General features: G+C 48.4%; 1 protein-coding gene across 5 annotated transcripts in view; it reads right to left on the bottom strand.

Annotated features, from left to right (window-relative positions):
* phc2b (polyhomeotic homolog 2b (Drosophila)) overlaps nt 1–12,905 on the bottom strand; it is a 335,956-nt gene extending 323,051 nt beyond the window's left edge. For 2 of the 5 annotated variants that reach the window (XR_012926531.1, XM_076024903.1), the window contains exons 1-5: nt 7,585–7,707; nt 3,920–4,289; nt 1,688–1,849; nt 1,471–1,548; nt 748–909 (exon numbers count right to left, since the gene is read on the bottom strand). Coding sequence is in view for 4 of the 5 variants with exons in the window: in XM_076024903.1 (XP_075881018.1) it covers nt 748–909; nt 1,471–1,548; nt 1,688–1,849; nt 3,920–4,289; nt 7,585–7,628 (816 nt within the window). In the remaining variant the exon portion in view is untranslated. Of the gene's footprint in view, nt 1–747; nt 910–1,470; nt 1,549–1,687; nt 1,850–3,919; nt 4,290–7,584; nt 7,709–12,714 lie in introns of those variants that run through there. The other 3 variants (XM_076024905.1, XM_076024904.1, XM_076024906.1) reach the window with 3 other exon arrangements.
* Between the last annotated feature and the right edge of the window lie 270 nt (nt 12,906–13,175).

The raw sequence follows: 13,175 nt of genomic DNA, 5'->3' as shown, positions 1-13,175 counted from the left end.
CAGGACTCGTCTGCTGTATGACTTGAAAAGTTACGACGGCGTCCTGACAATGGCGAGGTTGTAATAAAGCAGCAATAAATGCTTTTTGAAAAAAAAAAAGAACATGGCAGACTTAAAATGAATCATGTGCTTTCATTGATAACAAAACGACACTGACAATGAACAACCTTGACAAGTCACGCTGACAAATCTATTTTTCTCTACGCATTCTTGCTTTTACCATCCTGACAAAAGACGGGCTTTGCATCTCATTATGCGGTGGTAAAAACTGTGCGCTGTCATTCACTCGTTCATTCATAAGCTCACAGCAACCATGAAGGCCCAGCAACGTGACAATAAAATAAACTGAGGGAAAACCTGCTACCTTTGCGCTGCTACTGTAAAGTTTATAGCTCAGATAAGTCCAATAAGAATACAGTTTACCGGTACTTCTTTCATTCCCGAAGAAGATCTCGAATTTTTCTAATTTCTGTTTTGAGAGTCATTTCAATAAAGAGCCAAATACCGTGGGGCTTCAAAGACAAAGATTCTGCTCCTGCTCAAATTTTACAAGCCATCGTGGCCCAGCAGTCAGAAAGTTTGCCCAGCCCTGGTTTAGGCCGACAGTAAGCGAGCGCGCAGTGCATGTGCACAGATAGCAAAACACGCGAGCGCTTATTCATTCAAGCGGCTGATGCCTGCGATCACATTGATGCATATATGCATTACGCATGCATGTGTGGCCTGCGGCTACGCTCGCCCCCTCACCATCTGCGCGCGCAGGTACATCTGCGCCTGGCTGGCCGTGAGAGTGGTGCTGGACGGGCTGCCCAGCAGCACGGCCTGCTGGGAGATACTGGTGGGGGTGGAGCTGATGCTCTGGGCCCTGCTGATGAGCTGAGCTGCGGCCGGGGAGGTGGTCAAGTTGATCTGCGGGTGGGAGGAGATGGTCGCTTGAGAGTCGGTTTGTTTTTTCTTGACAGCATTATGTATGTGGGAATGCACGTGAATACAGTCGCGCTGAGAGATTCTGGACGTGTCTGTTACCGGGTCAAGTTACAAATCATGGTCATTCGTGGTGTGTAAAATTCTGAAGGAAGCCCCACTGGCAGCGAGTGTCGTATTTAGGGCACCGTCAGCGGGGCTTCCTTAAAAAATGGCGGAGCAAGACCCTTAATGCTCTATGGATATTCTTATATATATGAGAACCAAATGACTTGTATCGTACTGCAAGTATACACTTTCATGAATGTATTTATGGGCAGTGTGTTGAGCTTTTACCAAAATAAAAATCAGAAATCAAGCCAAAATTTTACAGGCTGGACCTTTAAATGTGGAAAAAAAAAGAAGCTCAATGCAAACCTGATGAGCTGCATCTACTTGCGTTATTTGTGTTAGATGGACTAAGTTAGGCGCTGCACCTGACGCACAAGGGGCAAGTCGAAGCGCAGCAGCTCTTTACAGGGAGACCGACACTCTGGTTGCACTCACCGTGGCCTGAGTGGAGCCCGTTTGCTGCGACGAAGTGCCATTTTGCGAAGAGCTTTGCCGGCCGGCTGCAATGCTGGCCTATCTCGAGGGAAGGGAGGAGAGAGAGAGAGAGAGAGGGAGAGAGAGAGGGAGAGGCGGATGAGGCAATTTACACACTTTCAGACGCGCCAGCTCCACCTCCGGCATCTCGACAACGAGCTGAGCGGCGTTGGCCGACCTGCTGCACGGCGGCCAGGCTCTGGAGCTGCGCCGTGCTCAGGCTGTGCTGCTGCTGCAGGGCGGCCGTCTGCAGCATCAGATGCTGCTGCTGGGCGGCGTACATCTGCTGCAGGTACTGCGCCGCCGTGTTGGGCTGCCGGTGCAGCGCCTGCTGAAACACCTGCGCACACACACACACACACACACACACACACACACACACACACACACACACACACACACACACACACACACACACACACACACACACACGCGAGCAGCTTGTTAATAAAACATGGACGATCGTTAATGATTCATCAATAGCATGCAGATGGTGTAGATACCACAAGCAAAAACACTCTCAAAGTCTTTGTGTGTGTGTGAGATAGATAGATAGATAGATAGATAGATAGATAGATAGACAAACAGATAGACAGACAGACAGACAGCTCTAAATTTTCTAATCCCAATGAAGTCTAAAGCAATGCAACTGTGAACATTTTCTGAAATTTCTTCAATGTAACGCAGCTTTCAAACCAAGCCAAGCTGATTTATGCAACTTTTTTTTTTTTTTTCCAATTAAGAACGTAGCCACGGCTGTGGAAAACACGATTATCAAAACACGATTCACATTTCTGCTAAACCGTAAGAGCGCTCGCTGCTCGTTGAGTCAGCGGGGTATTTATTCGTCCCAATAATAGCATCAAAAACAGCCGTACTACCTCAGAGCGAAGCAGGCAGCAGACCGGCAACACTCGCATCATCTTAATGAAACTGTCCCCCGCGTGGATGGACGTTCGCGGCGTCTCACATTTTGCAAAACACCTCTTGTTCAACGCTGAAAGAAAAGTCTCGACGCCTCCTTCACTGATTTCACGAGCAGACGGAACCTCCGAGCGATTGCGGACCTTCACCCTTCACCTCCCAGACGTGCCCTCGGCCTCGTTGCTAAGAAACCGGAGAGGATGTCGACCTGACGAACGACTCACAATTAGGGGAGGATCTGAGCTCCGAGTTGACAATAAGGGCTTTGACACTTAGTTGTTGTCAGTGAGCTGAATTCAGAAAGGCGGCGACGGGTAGAACAAAACCTGAGCTGTCAAGGCGTCGGCAGTAACGGCTGCCCGGTCCTCATTCAGGCAGAGGTTAAGCCTGTGGACGGGCTTATCCTCTGGGTCAAAGGGTCAAGAGCAGTAATGCACCAAAGGCAATCCTTCCTACAACTTGGGCTCGTCCCTGCAACCTGGTCATTTACTGCGGCGGCCCTTCTTGCTGGAGTCACTCAGGAAAACGATGGTGAAACTGAAGTGTTTATTTCAAGCGCACTCAGCGTGTGCAGCATTTGTACCAACAGGGGGCAGCAGAGCAACCATCTGGCAGACTTTTTAAAGCGGTTATTGACACAAGATGGCACAGATGTGGGAAAAGTTTGCAGACACTGCGTGGATCTGACATACAGCATTAGGAATCACTGTGGAATGTGATTCCTTTGAGTGCGACGAATCACAACCCACATGCTCCCTTCTGCACATGCAGTTAAAATTGGACGTTTCAGCAGGATAAAGCTCCTGCTCAACACTGGCGGGTCGTGCATTTCACACCTCGGCCATCAGTGACGTCATATTTAGGCCACCCTGAATGAACCTCACCTATTGTTACCCTCAATATCACCACAGAGTGAGAATTCACGGGGGATCTGGGTGAGCATTTAAATCATCATTTGGACTACGTAAGTAACAAAGGCCTGATACCGTCAGAATTGACAAAAAAGGGTGATTTTAAGAGACTCTTTCACAAAGTTTTAATAACAAACAAATGATTGAATTATTAAATTAGTGAACAATTGAACACGTCGACAGCTGCTGCGCCACTGCGCCACGGTATTTACATTTTAAATTGTAGATGATTCTGCAACTAAGTCTTTATCTGCTCTTCAGCCGTCGTGGATTCTGCTGGCTTAAGGCAGATTTCATGGCGCCTGGCAACGCAAGCCGGCTGAAATATGATTGGATAAAAACTCTACTGTAACGAACGACAGTGGAAGCAGCGCAACCCTGTGGATATCATATCATGCGAAAAGAACAGACTATGGACAATAACTTTATTATCATATTTACGGGAAAATGTACTTTTCTAAGTATGGTTAGGCCAGCAGAGAAGGTCCACCCCCTGCTGCAAATTCAGATTTCCAATTTTTTTCTAACTCACAATAAAAAAAAAGCCACATTTGCAGACGAATTTGGACACCCACCTGCACCGTCTGCCGGTCAGGAATCCCGCTGTAAACAGATATCTGAGGCACCGCCTGTCTTCCCGTCGTCGTGCTGCTGCTGGAAGTGCTGCTCGAGGTGCTGGAGCCACCAGCAGATGTGGCAGCAATGGAGGCAGCAGCGGTGCTCGAGCCACCGCCACCGCTGCTGCCGATGCTTGGGGCTGCGGTGCTGGAAGAGGTGGCCGAGCCCGAGGAGGCAGCAGTGGTGTTTGTGACGGCAACCGTGGTCGCGCTGGTGGTCCCGGCGCTGTGGGCCGTGGCCGCAGCCTGGGCCCCCGGCTCACTCTCCATGGTGCCCTCTGCTCGTCTCACCTTTGACCCCCGGCTCTTCTGAATGGCTCTCCTGTGCCTGGAGGGGGGAAGAGTGAGGAGGCTGTGAGACGACAAGGCTGTTTACTCCGCTCACAGGTCCTGCGAGGTTCTTCTTCACACTTTGACACTGATGAATATCCATCTTCTGTTCTCCACTCAGCTCAGTTTGATCAGAGTGTTTGCTAAATGAGGACATGGACAGAATATCGTACAATTTTCTTCTTTCTTTTTCAGCAAGCTCAAATGTCAGTTGGATTAACCAAACAAAATTCTGCTTCTTTTCATGTTTTGTAACTGAGGAAAGTTATCCCATATTTTCAAATAATAATTCAAATAATTAGAAAAGCCCACCCTCTACTTTGTGTGCTTGCTCCACATTTTAGTAAGCGTTAAAATACATTTTTTGGAAAGCATTCCTTTGTGATGTCACCAATACTTTTGGTTTGATTTTGATTCAAACAGACAGTTAAGTTCCAAAGATCTCATTTTCTTTGCAATATCAGTTGCCCAAGACTGGTTTTACTCAAACCCGGGACGCAAAATAAACATCTTAAAATACAGAATCTAAAGAAATACGCCGGTTTAATGTATGATGCAGGTCCTTTCTAAGAGATCTATTACAACTCTTGCAACAAGGGTACAACTAGGAGAGAAGTCCTTTCTTTGATCAACCAGTTGCTTTATTTCTAGTTTTAACGAGCGCGATGAGATTTTGCTCCGACCAGACGACGGCCCATTGTGTGGAAGCAGCGTGAAATAAATAACATGAATAAAACCACCGCATTACAAAGCACCGCAGTAGAAAATATGCGTCAGCACCGGGGAATTAACAATTCCTTTGAAGTCGTGTTTGTTTTCGTGCTTTTAATCACAACAGTGACGTCGCTTTGAGAATTCAAGACCCTGCTGGAATAAAACCATACAGCCTGTGCTGTTTAAGAGGAGAAGAGGCAAAAGGAAGCTGGAGCATGAACACAAATATATTTAACGGCGTGTGGTCACAATGACGAGCTAGAATTAGAAGCAGTTCTGAATGAAACCTTCTTACACAGTGAGAGACTAGACAACACGCTACAGGGACGATTAAGCAATGAAAATAGACACACCCAATCCTATTCAACTGAAAATGAAACCATCACATTCTGACTAAAAAGACACAAATGACGACAACACAACTGAATTGCTTTTGTGCTGAATTCTGAATGGATCTCCTTGAAGGAAAAGTTCAGAAAGCTTCCCGAGCGGACGAAGGAAGACTGAAGAGCATCACCGTGTCAAGTGCGAAAACCAAGATGACACTGAGAGGCCAAACAAAGACATTTTGCAAAAGGCAAGGAGAAGGTTCAGGGGTGAAGAAGAAGAATGTTTTCATGGGATGTGAGCTGCTCGCCATGACAAAGGCTGTGTTTGGTGGGAAGTTCAGGTGACCCAAAAAAACTGAGCAGCGCCGCTGAACTGAAGAGGTCAAAGCAGTGAGAATGGAATTCCTAGCCTCGAGGTTAGAGGTGTGCGGAGGCGAGCTGCACGGGAATACAGAGCGAGTGAGGGGGGCGGTGGGGAGAGAGGATGGGAGGTAGGGGGGTTGAGGGGGCGACGCCAGCAGGTTGAGAACTTTTAAATGGGTTGGAGGAAAAAAAGAGGGCGTAATGGAAGTAATTAAACAGAGAGCGAGGCTGCCGGCCGCCCTGCCGCAGTTCTTCAGTCGCTTCCTCCCGCTGCTCATTACTCTTTGGAAAGGATTAGGGACGAGAGCGCGGCTCCGTAACCCACTTATGCTGCAAAGCAGACTTGGAAACGAGCTGCAATCTCGCTAAGACCATATGCTGCCTCTGAATGGCAGAGGCAGAACCGACTGAGATCTTCAGCAAACAAGTCCGAGGTTTCCTTTGCAGAAGCAAAGGAAAGACGCTCCAGACGATGGACATCGTCGCGGCTCGTGATGAGGGATCTGACGAGTGAAGTGGGTGATTGGCTTTACAAAACGTCTTAAATGCAGCCAAGTGGATTATAGATTACAGTATTAAATCTGCTCTGATTTCTGTTTCCAAACATCACATCATGTTTGCATTCTAATAACGTGCCGGCCGCTGACTGAATGTCTGCTGAGTGGATAAATCATTACAGGGAAAGACTCTTCTGGGTTTTTCAGACTGTCATGCAGCGTTCCAGCTGGGAATGCAGTTAAGGTGGGGGAACAATTGCAAAAATGTTGCGTCGGGGCCGAATGGAGATACTGTATATCTCATTCTTTGTTTTTATAGATTTGAAATGCAGATTTGTGAGAGTCCCGTTCTGACAAAACTAATTCACCACCTGAATGCTTTTAATTGCAACAATTCCACACAAAATACAACACAAACTCTGGCTGGGATTGTGAATTCTGCAAGACAAAGGAACAATAAAGTCATTACTGATGCTGTTTTGAATCTAAATATTCCCGTATCCCAGGTTGTGAGTGTGGGAAACCAAGGCAGAGAGTCTCTGTTTGTATACAAAGCACCACAGCTGCGCATGTGTGTATGCAGTTACGAGCTGATATGCAAGATTCTGCTCCCCCTGTGTGTGTGTGTGTGTGTGTGTGTGTGTGTGTGTAGGGAGGTGGGGGAGAACCCCCATCTGGTAATGATGCCTTCAGATCCTGTCATTTTAAGAGGAGTCACCCATCCATCAGTGGTGGGGTGCGATGCTTCCCCCTCCCCCGCTCTAATCCTTTACCCCCACCTCCACATCTACATCAGTAATACACGCTTTAAAACGGTTGGGAGGTAAAAAAAAAAAAGAAAAAAAAGAAAACCCAAAGCCATGTCCACCCATGTGTTTGCCTCGGCATCCAAACAGCGGCGGCGAGGCACAAACATCTTTCTCAAAAGGCTTTCAGGAACTATTCGCTGAACATCTTTTAAAAAGGAAAACACGTTGATGTTGGTGTCATTATCGGAGGGCCCGGCAAGCCGGCCATCAGATCTGCATCCAGGCGATTCCCATCGGCTGCGGTGGGGGGGGGGGATGAGAGCCGTAAACAGACAGACTGTCTGTCTCCGCGCATCCCTGGCCGCAACTCAGGAAGTAGCGGAGCGGCCGCGCTGGGCCGGCCTCCTTGTGAGTGTGTGTGAGTGTGTGTGTGTGTGTGTGGTGGGGGGGGGGAGAGACTCACATGACCCACATTGGAAACACAGTTAGTGTCAGCTGGACCATCAGAGAGAAACGCATGCACGTGCGTCCTTTTTTTTCCCCCCCCCAAATAAAAATGTTGTTTGTGTGTGAATGCGTGCGTCCGTGAGACAAAGCCCCCACCCCTAAGACCCCCCGTCCCTAACCCCTGACGCTCCTACCTCCTGCGGCCCCCCCGACGCGACGCGGGGGTATGATGCCCCATCCCCCGGGGAGCGTGCTGTCCTGGCGCAGTGTTGTCGCTCCTCTTTGTCTGCCTCACCGTGGCGTCTGCCGGCTCGCCTGGCGGGACTGACGGAGTGAGCGCGTGCGAGCCCCCGTTCCCCCGCTATATCCGCCGAAGAGAAACCCACCCACCGACCCCATCCCCACCCCCCCCAGCTGCTCCATCCACACCCCCACAACTCAAAAGCACGGCTCCCCCGGTCCCGGCATCGACACCCGACTCCGCCAACCAGGCCGCGGCCTGCCTCCTGATTATGTGGTATCCTAGCGACAGCCAACAGGGCGCCGGCGGAATCCCCGTGCAGAGCAGCGCGGCCATTGGACAAGCGGGATCCTCTCTAATGAAGATGATGGCAATGATTTTTTTTTTTTTTTTTTACGCCGTCCCTCCCTTCCCCCTCCGCTGCCGTCGGAACACTGATTTATTTATTTATTCTTTGCATATTCCCAAAATGAGGCAAGCGTCTTTTTTTTGTGGTTATCCAGGTGACAAAGTAGCGCCGTCAAGACTTTAAATCGTCGGGCGTTTGCTGAATTACTGCTGAATGAGGAAATGAACGAATGAATTCCGCAAAAGACAAAACACAATGATATGTGGACGAAAAAAAATAACAGCAGAATAAAAACACAATGTGTCTCTATACTCCTCATGCAGCACAAACTCAGCAGCCCCGTTTAAAGGTCCAGTGTGTAAAATCTGGCTTGATTTATTATTTTCATGTTGGTAAAAGCTCAACACACTGCCAACAAATACATTAATAAAAGTGCATACTTGCAGTACAACAAACATGCTTCTCATATATATAAGAATATACATACAGCAATAAAGGTGCCACCATTTTTTAAGGGAGCCCGTCTGATAAAAACACACTGGCAGACAGGCTTCATTACATTTTTTTTACACACTGGACCTTTAAAAGAGAAATGGCATATTTCAAGCCAGAATATCCACCGTAAACACAAGTCTGTTTACATACTGCTAGAGCGGCCTCGCCGTTTCTCATGGCCCGACTCTCGCTCTGCTGACGCCCGGAGCTGCAGCAACACTGCCAGACCAACATCTCATTTTCTTTCCCGAAAAAGACGGTGATCACTATCAATTCCTGAGACCGAGTCAAGAAGTCAATTATCCAGTGGCTGTGAGTCACCCATGCACGGGTTTCAAAGAACGTTCCAAAAAAAAAAAAAAATAATCAGTTGAACTGATAAAATCACAAATAATGTGCAGAGGTCTCGGGGAGGAATGCGAAGAACACGTCTAGCATTTCTGAGAATGAACTGAAAAAAAGAAAAAAACCCTGAAATTTCCTCATCAAAGTGGAATGAAACTCAAAGCTCCCTTCAGCGGCAGCCACGTCCGTTTGTGTGGAGGAGTGCGGATGAAACAGGAGAATAATGGCATACTTGCGGTCTTGCCCCGCTGCACTGACATGATAGTCGGCTGTCTGGCTGGAGAAAATGTAGCCATTTAAATCGCTTGCTGCCGCAATGTGGTATTGATTGGGGTCAACCATGCGCGAACCTCATTGATTATCATCTTCTCATTAGCATATAGATTAGCTGGCGACGCAGCGAGGAACGGGGAGCCTCAGGATGCGCACTTGACTGCAGAGCTGCGCGGCAGATGGGGTCAAAACACCGGGTGGAGTGGAGAGATGGAGCGGCGCCGTTTGATGTGAGTGGACTGAATGGACCCAAGTGTGTAAAGCCAAAGACCTTAAATTGCTTGGGGATACGAGAATAAAGTGAAGGGGCCGAGAGGAAGGGGCAACAAAAAAAGAGACAAATTCTTCTTCTTCTTCTACTGTACGGGTGTCAACGGCATCGTCAGAAGCATTTCTGTGTAACTACATCAGGATGTGCGAGTTCTGTGAGGGGCAGAATCAGACCAATTCAAAGATGAAACGTTCTATATTGTTGAAATAAAATCCTATATTGGGGCGAAAAAAGGAAGGTCAATTGGGGGGAGCACTTTTGAGTGCATGGCCACATGTCAGGCCTTCATTTTTCTTTTTTGGAATTAATTCATTTCCTCATCCAGCAATAATGAGAGCGCTAGTGTGCCACTTCACACATCCATCCATGCATTTTCAATACCCGCTTTTTCCTGAGCTCAGGATCACGGGTCTCTGCTAGCGCCTATCCCAGCTGTCACAAGGCAAAGGCAGGGTGACACCCTGGACAAGTCGGCTGTGCATCGCAGGGCCACTTAAGAGACGAACAAACGTTTGCACTCGCATGCACACCTACAGACAATTTATAGTTTCCATTTCACCTAACATGCAAGTTTTTGGACTGTGGGAGGAAGCCGGAGAACCCGGAGAGAGCCCACGAAGGCACAGGGAGAACATGCACACGCCACACAGAAAGGTTGCAGGCCCGGGATTGAACCCACAACCTTCTTACTGCAGTTACACACACAGTTATACACAGAGTTTTGTAAGTGCTGTCAATTTAATGTTTATTGGAAACCTGTAGATTATTTCAAGAATTACTGCAGTCTAAAGCCTGTGTTGGTCCAAGTGGGGAAATTGAAAATAAAAAAGTAGATTAAAGTAATACTTTTTTATTAAAGTTTTGAAGGAAATCCAGGCCAGTTTCAGACCACTTGGTATAAAACTTGAAACTCTGGCCAGGATATAAATCAAACTACAAGCTAATACATAAAATAAGTGAAGCGGCGCTCGTCCATCTTCATTATTTGCAGCCATTGACCTGAACTCTGAACTGTGACGGGACAAGTCAGCTTCCACATCTCCTTGCAACGCAGCACTGTCTGCGTCTGGGTTGATGCTGCGGGTCATCGCCCGAGGCTGATAAAGGTTGATGGGTCTTGTCCAAACAGAGCAGCCAGTCCCACTGCCTTTGTCAGAGTATGTAAGGGAGAGAGAGATTCACTCTCATCACGAAGAATGACTGATGGGGTAGCTGCAGGCCGACACGTCTGATTCATCCACAGCTGAGCAGGCCGGCACAAAAACCCTCTGCTGGCCGCTTTCCATCTTAAGTGTGTGGCACACGCGTCCCACGTGCCGGCGTACATGGACTCACGCTGTGCTTTCACAAAAACACTTTCACTTGCCTCGCTACAGCGGGTCGACGAGTGGCGGTGGTGAGGCGGAGACGCTCTGCAGGATGCTAAAAACTGCTTGGACCAATAGCAAGTCTCAAAATAAACCTAAGGGAAGCAGGCAAGTGGGCAGACAGAGTGATAAAACTGGGGGGCAGCCAAAAGACGCGAATGAAAAGGTTCTCCCTCAGATCTATAAATACCACTGCTAAATGGTTCTGGCAGAGCACTGGGATTAAACAAACGGGTTTCATCAAGGCAGTTCTATCAAAGCGTTCTCCGGGGCATTACTCCAGGGACAATTACACCATGAGGAAGAGAAATAGGTCAGGTATGAACTCAGATGAGCTGGGGGCACAATGAAAATGTGCGCGGCTGCCTTCAGAAAACAAGCTGACTTTCAACCCAGGACAGCAGACTGGTCTTGGATCCCATGATAATAAAAGATGTCCTGTCCCAAAATCCTGACCAGAGGATCCCTGTCTAACATTAGGGTGCAACACTGCACAAAATGCAAATCGGTTGATGAATAGAATATGACAGGGTTCATGAGAACCACTGGCAAAGGAACCTGTAATTTATCAGATTATTACGCCTTGATCACACCAACTGCATCGTAATTGACAGCTTTGCCAGACCTGTAATTGGACGGGCTACATGGCAGTCACTTTTGTTCACGCTGACAAAGGGTGACATCAAGACAGTGTTATATCAGGATAATATCCCATGCTTTTCAAGTTAAGTTTGTCCCATCACCTCCAATTCCAAGTCTAATTGTGACCTGCTCTGAAGGACAAGGTGCTCTGCAGCTCCAGTGGTCCTCCAATGCAACAGGAACCAAGACGGGCCATTGGTAGAGTTCAAAGTGCCACGGATAACCGATAACAGAGAATCAGATTTGGTAAATGGACTGCACTTATATATTCCAGCACCTTCACGGTACCCACAGCACTTTACAATTTCTGGAGCAATTTAGAAGGAGGACACAACGACAGACTGGGATGGAGCGGGATTTGAACCACCAACCTTTCGCAGTGTTTCTATCCTTTATTTATATTTGTTTTAATGAAGCTTTAATTTATTAGACTGAGAAGTCACATAACTCGTGACTTATGTTGTTATGCCACAGGCCTTCATGAGAAGGGAAATAAAACCGGGAAATCGGAGAAGTTTCGCTTCTAATGTGTTAGTTCTTTATATTTACCAAGAATGATCTAATAAAGTAGGTAACAAGGGCCACATATGATGACAAATGAACTTGATGGCCAAGGGTCGCAGGCTTAAGGATTTAACCATAAACGCAGACGGAGTGCGGAGGGATTATCTATAACTAAGATATAATGATGACCACGTCGGGTCACTGGAAGGACGCGACCCCCTTAATCCAGCTCTGGAGGGGAATTGAGGCTATCCTCCGAGTTGACCTACACTTGTCAAAATAACTTACTTCTCCTGCTCTGTGCCAAAGGCCAGACCAAAGTTCTCCAAGATAACCACCCGGCTAACTTTAGCTCACACTTTAAGCAACATTTTACCGACACGAGGAGCTAACAGGGGCACTTTAAGGTTTGCACACTTTTTTACCCCTCGGACTCATTTTCATTCATGGCCAGTTTCTCTCCCCCTTGCTCCAACGGGAGCTGGAGCGCATTTCTGAATTCCATTACAGCCCATGGCTAACGTTAGCAGCCCCCAACACCAACACCACTACCACCACCACCACCGGGTCTGCTCAAGCTTGACGTCCTTTACGGCACCGCTGTTTGTATACATGGCGTCCAGCGGCGGCTAAACTTAGCCGCTCGGCTGGCTGTCAAGGTTGGCAGGCGAGGAGCGCGGCGGTAAACAAACGCCGCTGCGTGCAGCTGTCTCGGGGCCCGCGGAAGCCGTTAGCTAGTGTCACGAGTTCATGCACGCACGCCAAACACTCGCGGTCAAAGCCCCTCGTGCCAGTCGTGACAGCGCGTGTTGGAAAGCAAGCCGGACACGGCCTTACCGTGAACGTGTTCGCCGTGACCTCACGTCGTCTCTCTGGCCGCGTGTGCGTGTATGTGTGTGTGCGTGTGTGTGTGAGTGTGTGTGTGTGTGCGCGCGTGTGTTTCTCTGCTGCTACACCATGTCTGGATGGTCGCTTCGCTGGCTGCGCTCAGAGACGAGCAGCAGCAGCAGCAGCAGAAGCAGCGAGAGAGCGGAGCAGGGATGGGCCAAAGACACTATTTTCATTCGCATTCCAACCCTGTCACATGGCCTGCGTCCGCCCAATGAGCCCACGGGAACCGTGATATCCCGCCTCTTTCTGAACGTCAATCAAGTGCCACTCGCGGTCCCTCCGCCTTGTTGTCGCTTGTCAAGTGGCGACCGCTGTCTCCATGGCAACGGAATGGATTTAACCCCTTCCACCGGGCCTCCTCGGAATTTATGGCTAGAAGTGCCAATTTATGGTTGATTGAGCAAATA

The sequence above is a fragment of the Nelusetta ayraudi genome, unplaced genomic scaffold (genome assembly GCF_046127955.1).
Source record: "Nelusetta ayraudi isolate G7.1 ecotype Tasmania unplaced genomic scaffold, CSIRO-AGI_Nayr_v1 ptg000017l, whole genome shotgun sequence".
Classification (NCBI taxonomy): Eukaryota; Metazoa; Chordata; class Actinopteri; order Tetraodontiformes; family Monacanthidae; genus Nelusetta; species Nelusetta ayraudi.
This window is presented reverse-complemented; position numbering and strand designations above follow the sequence as displayed.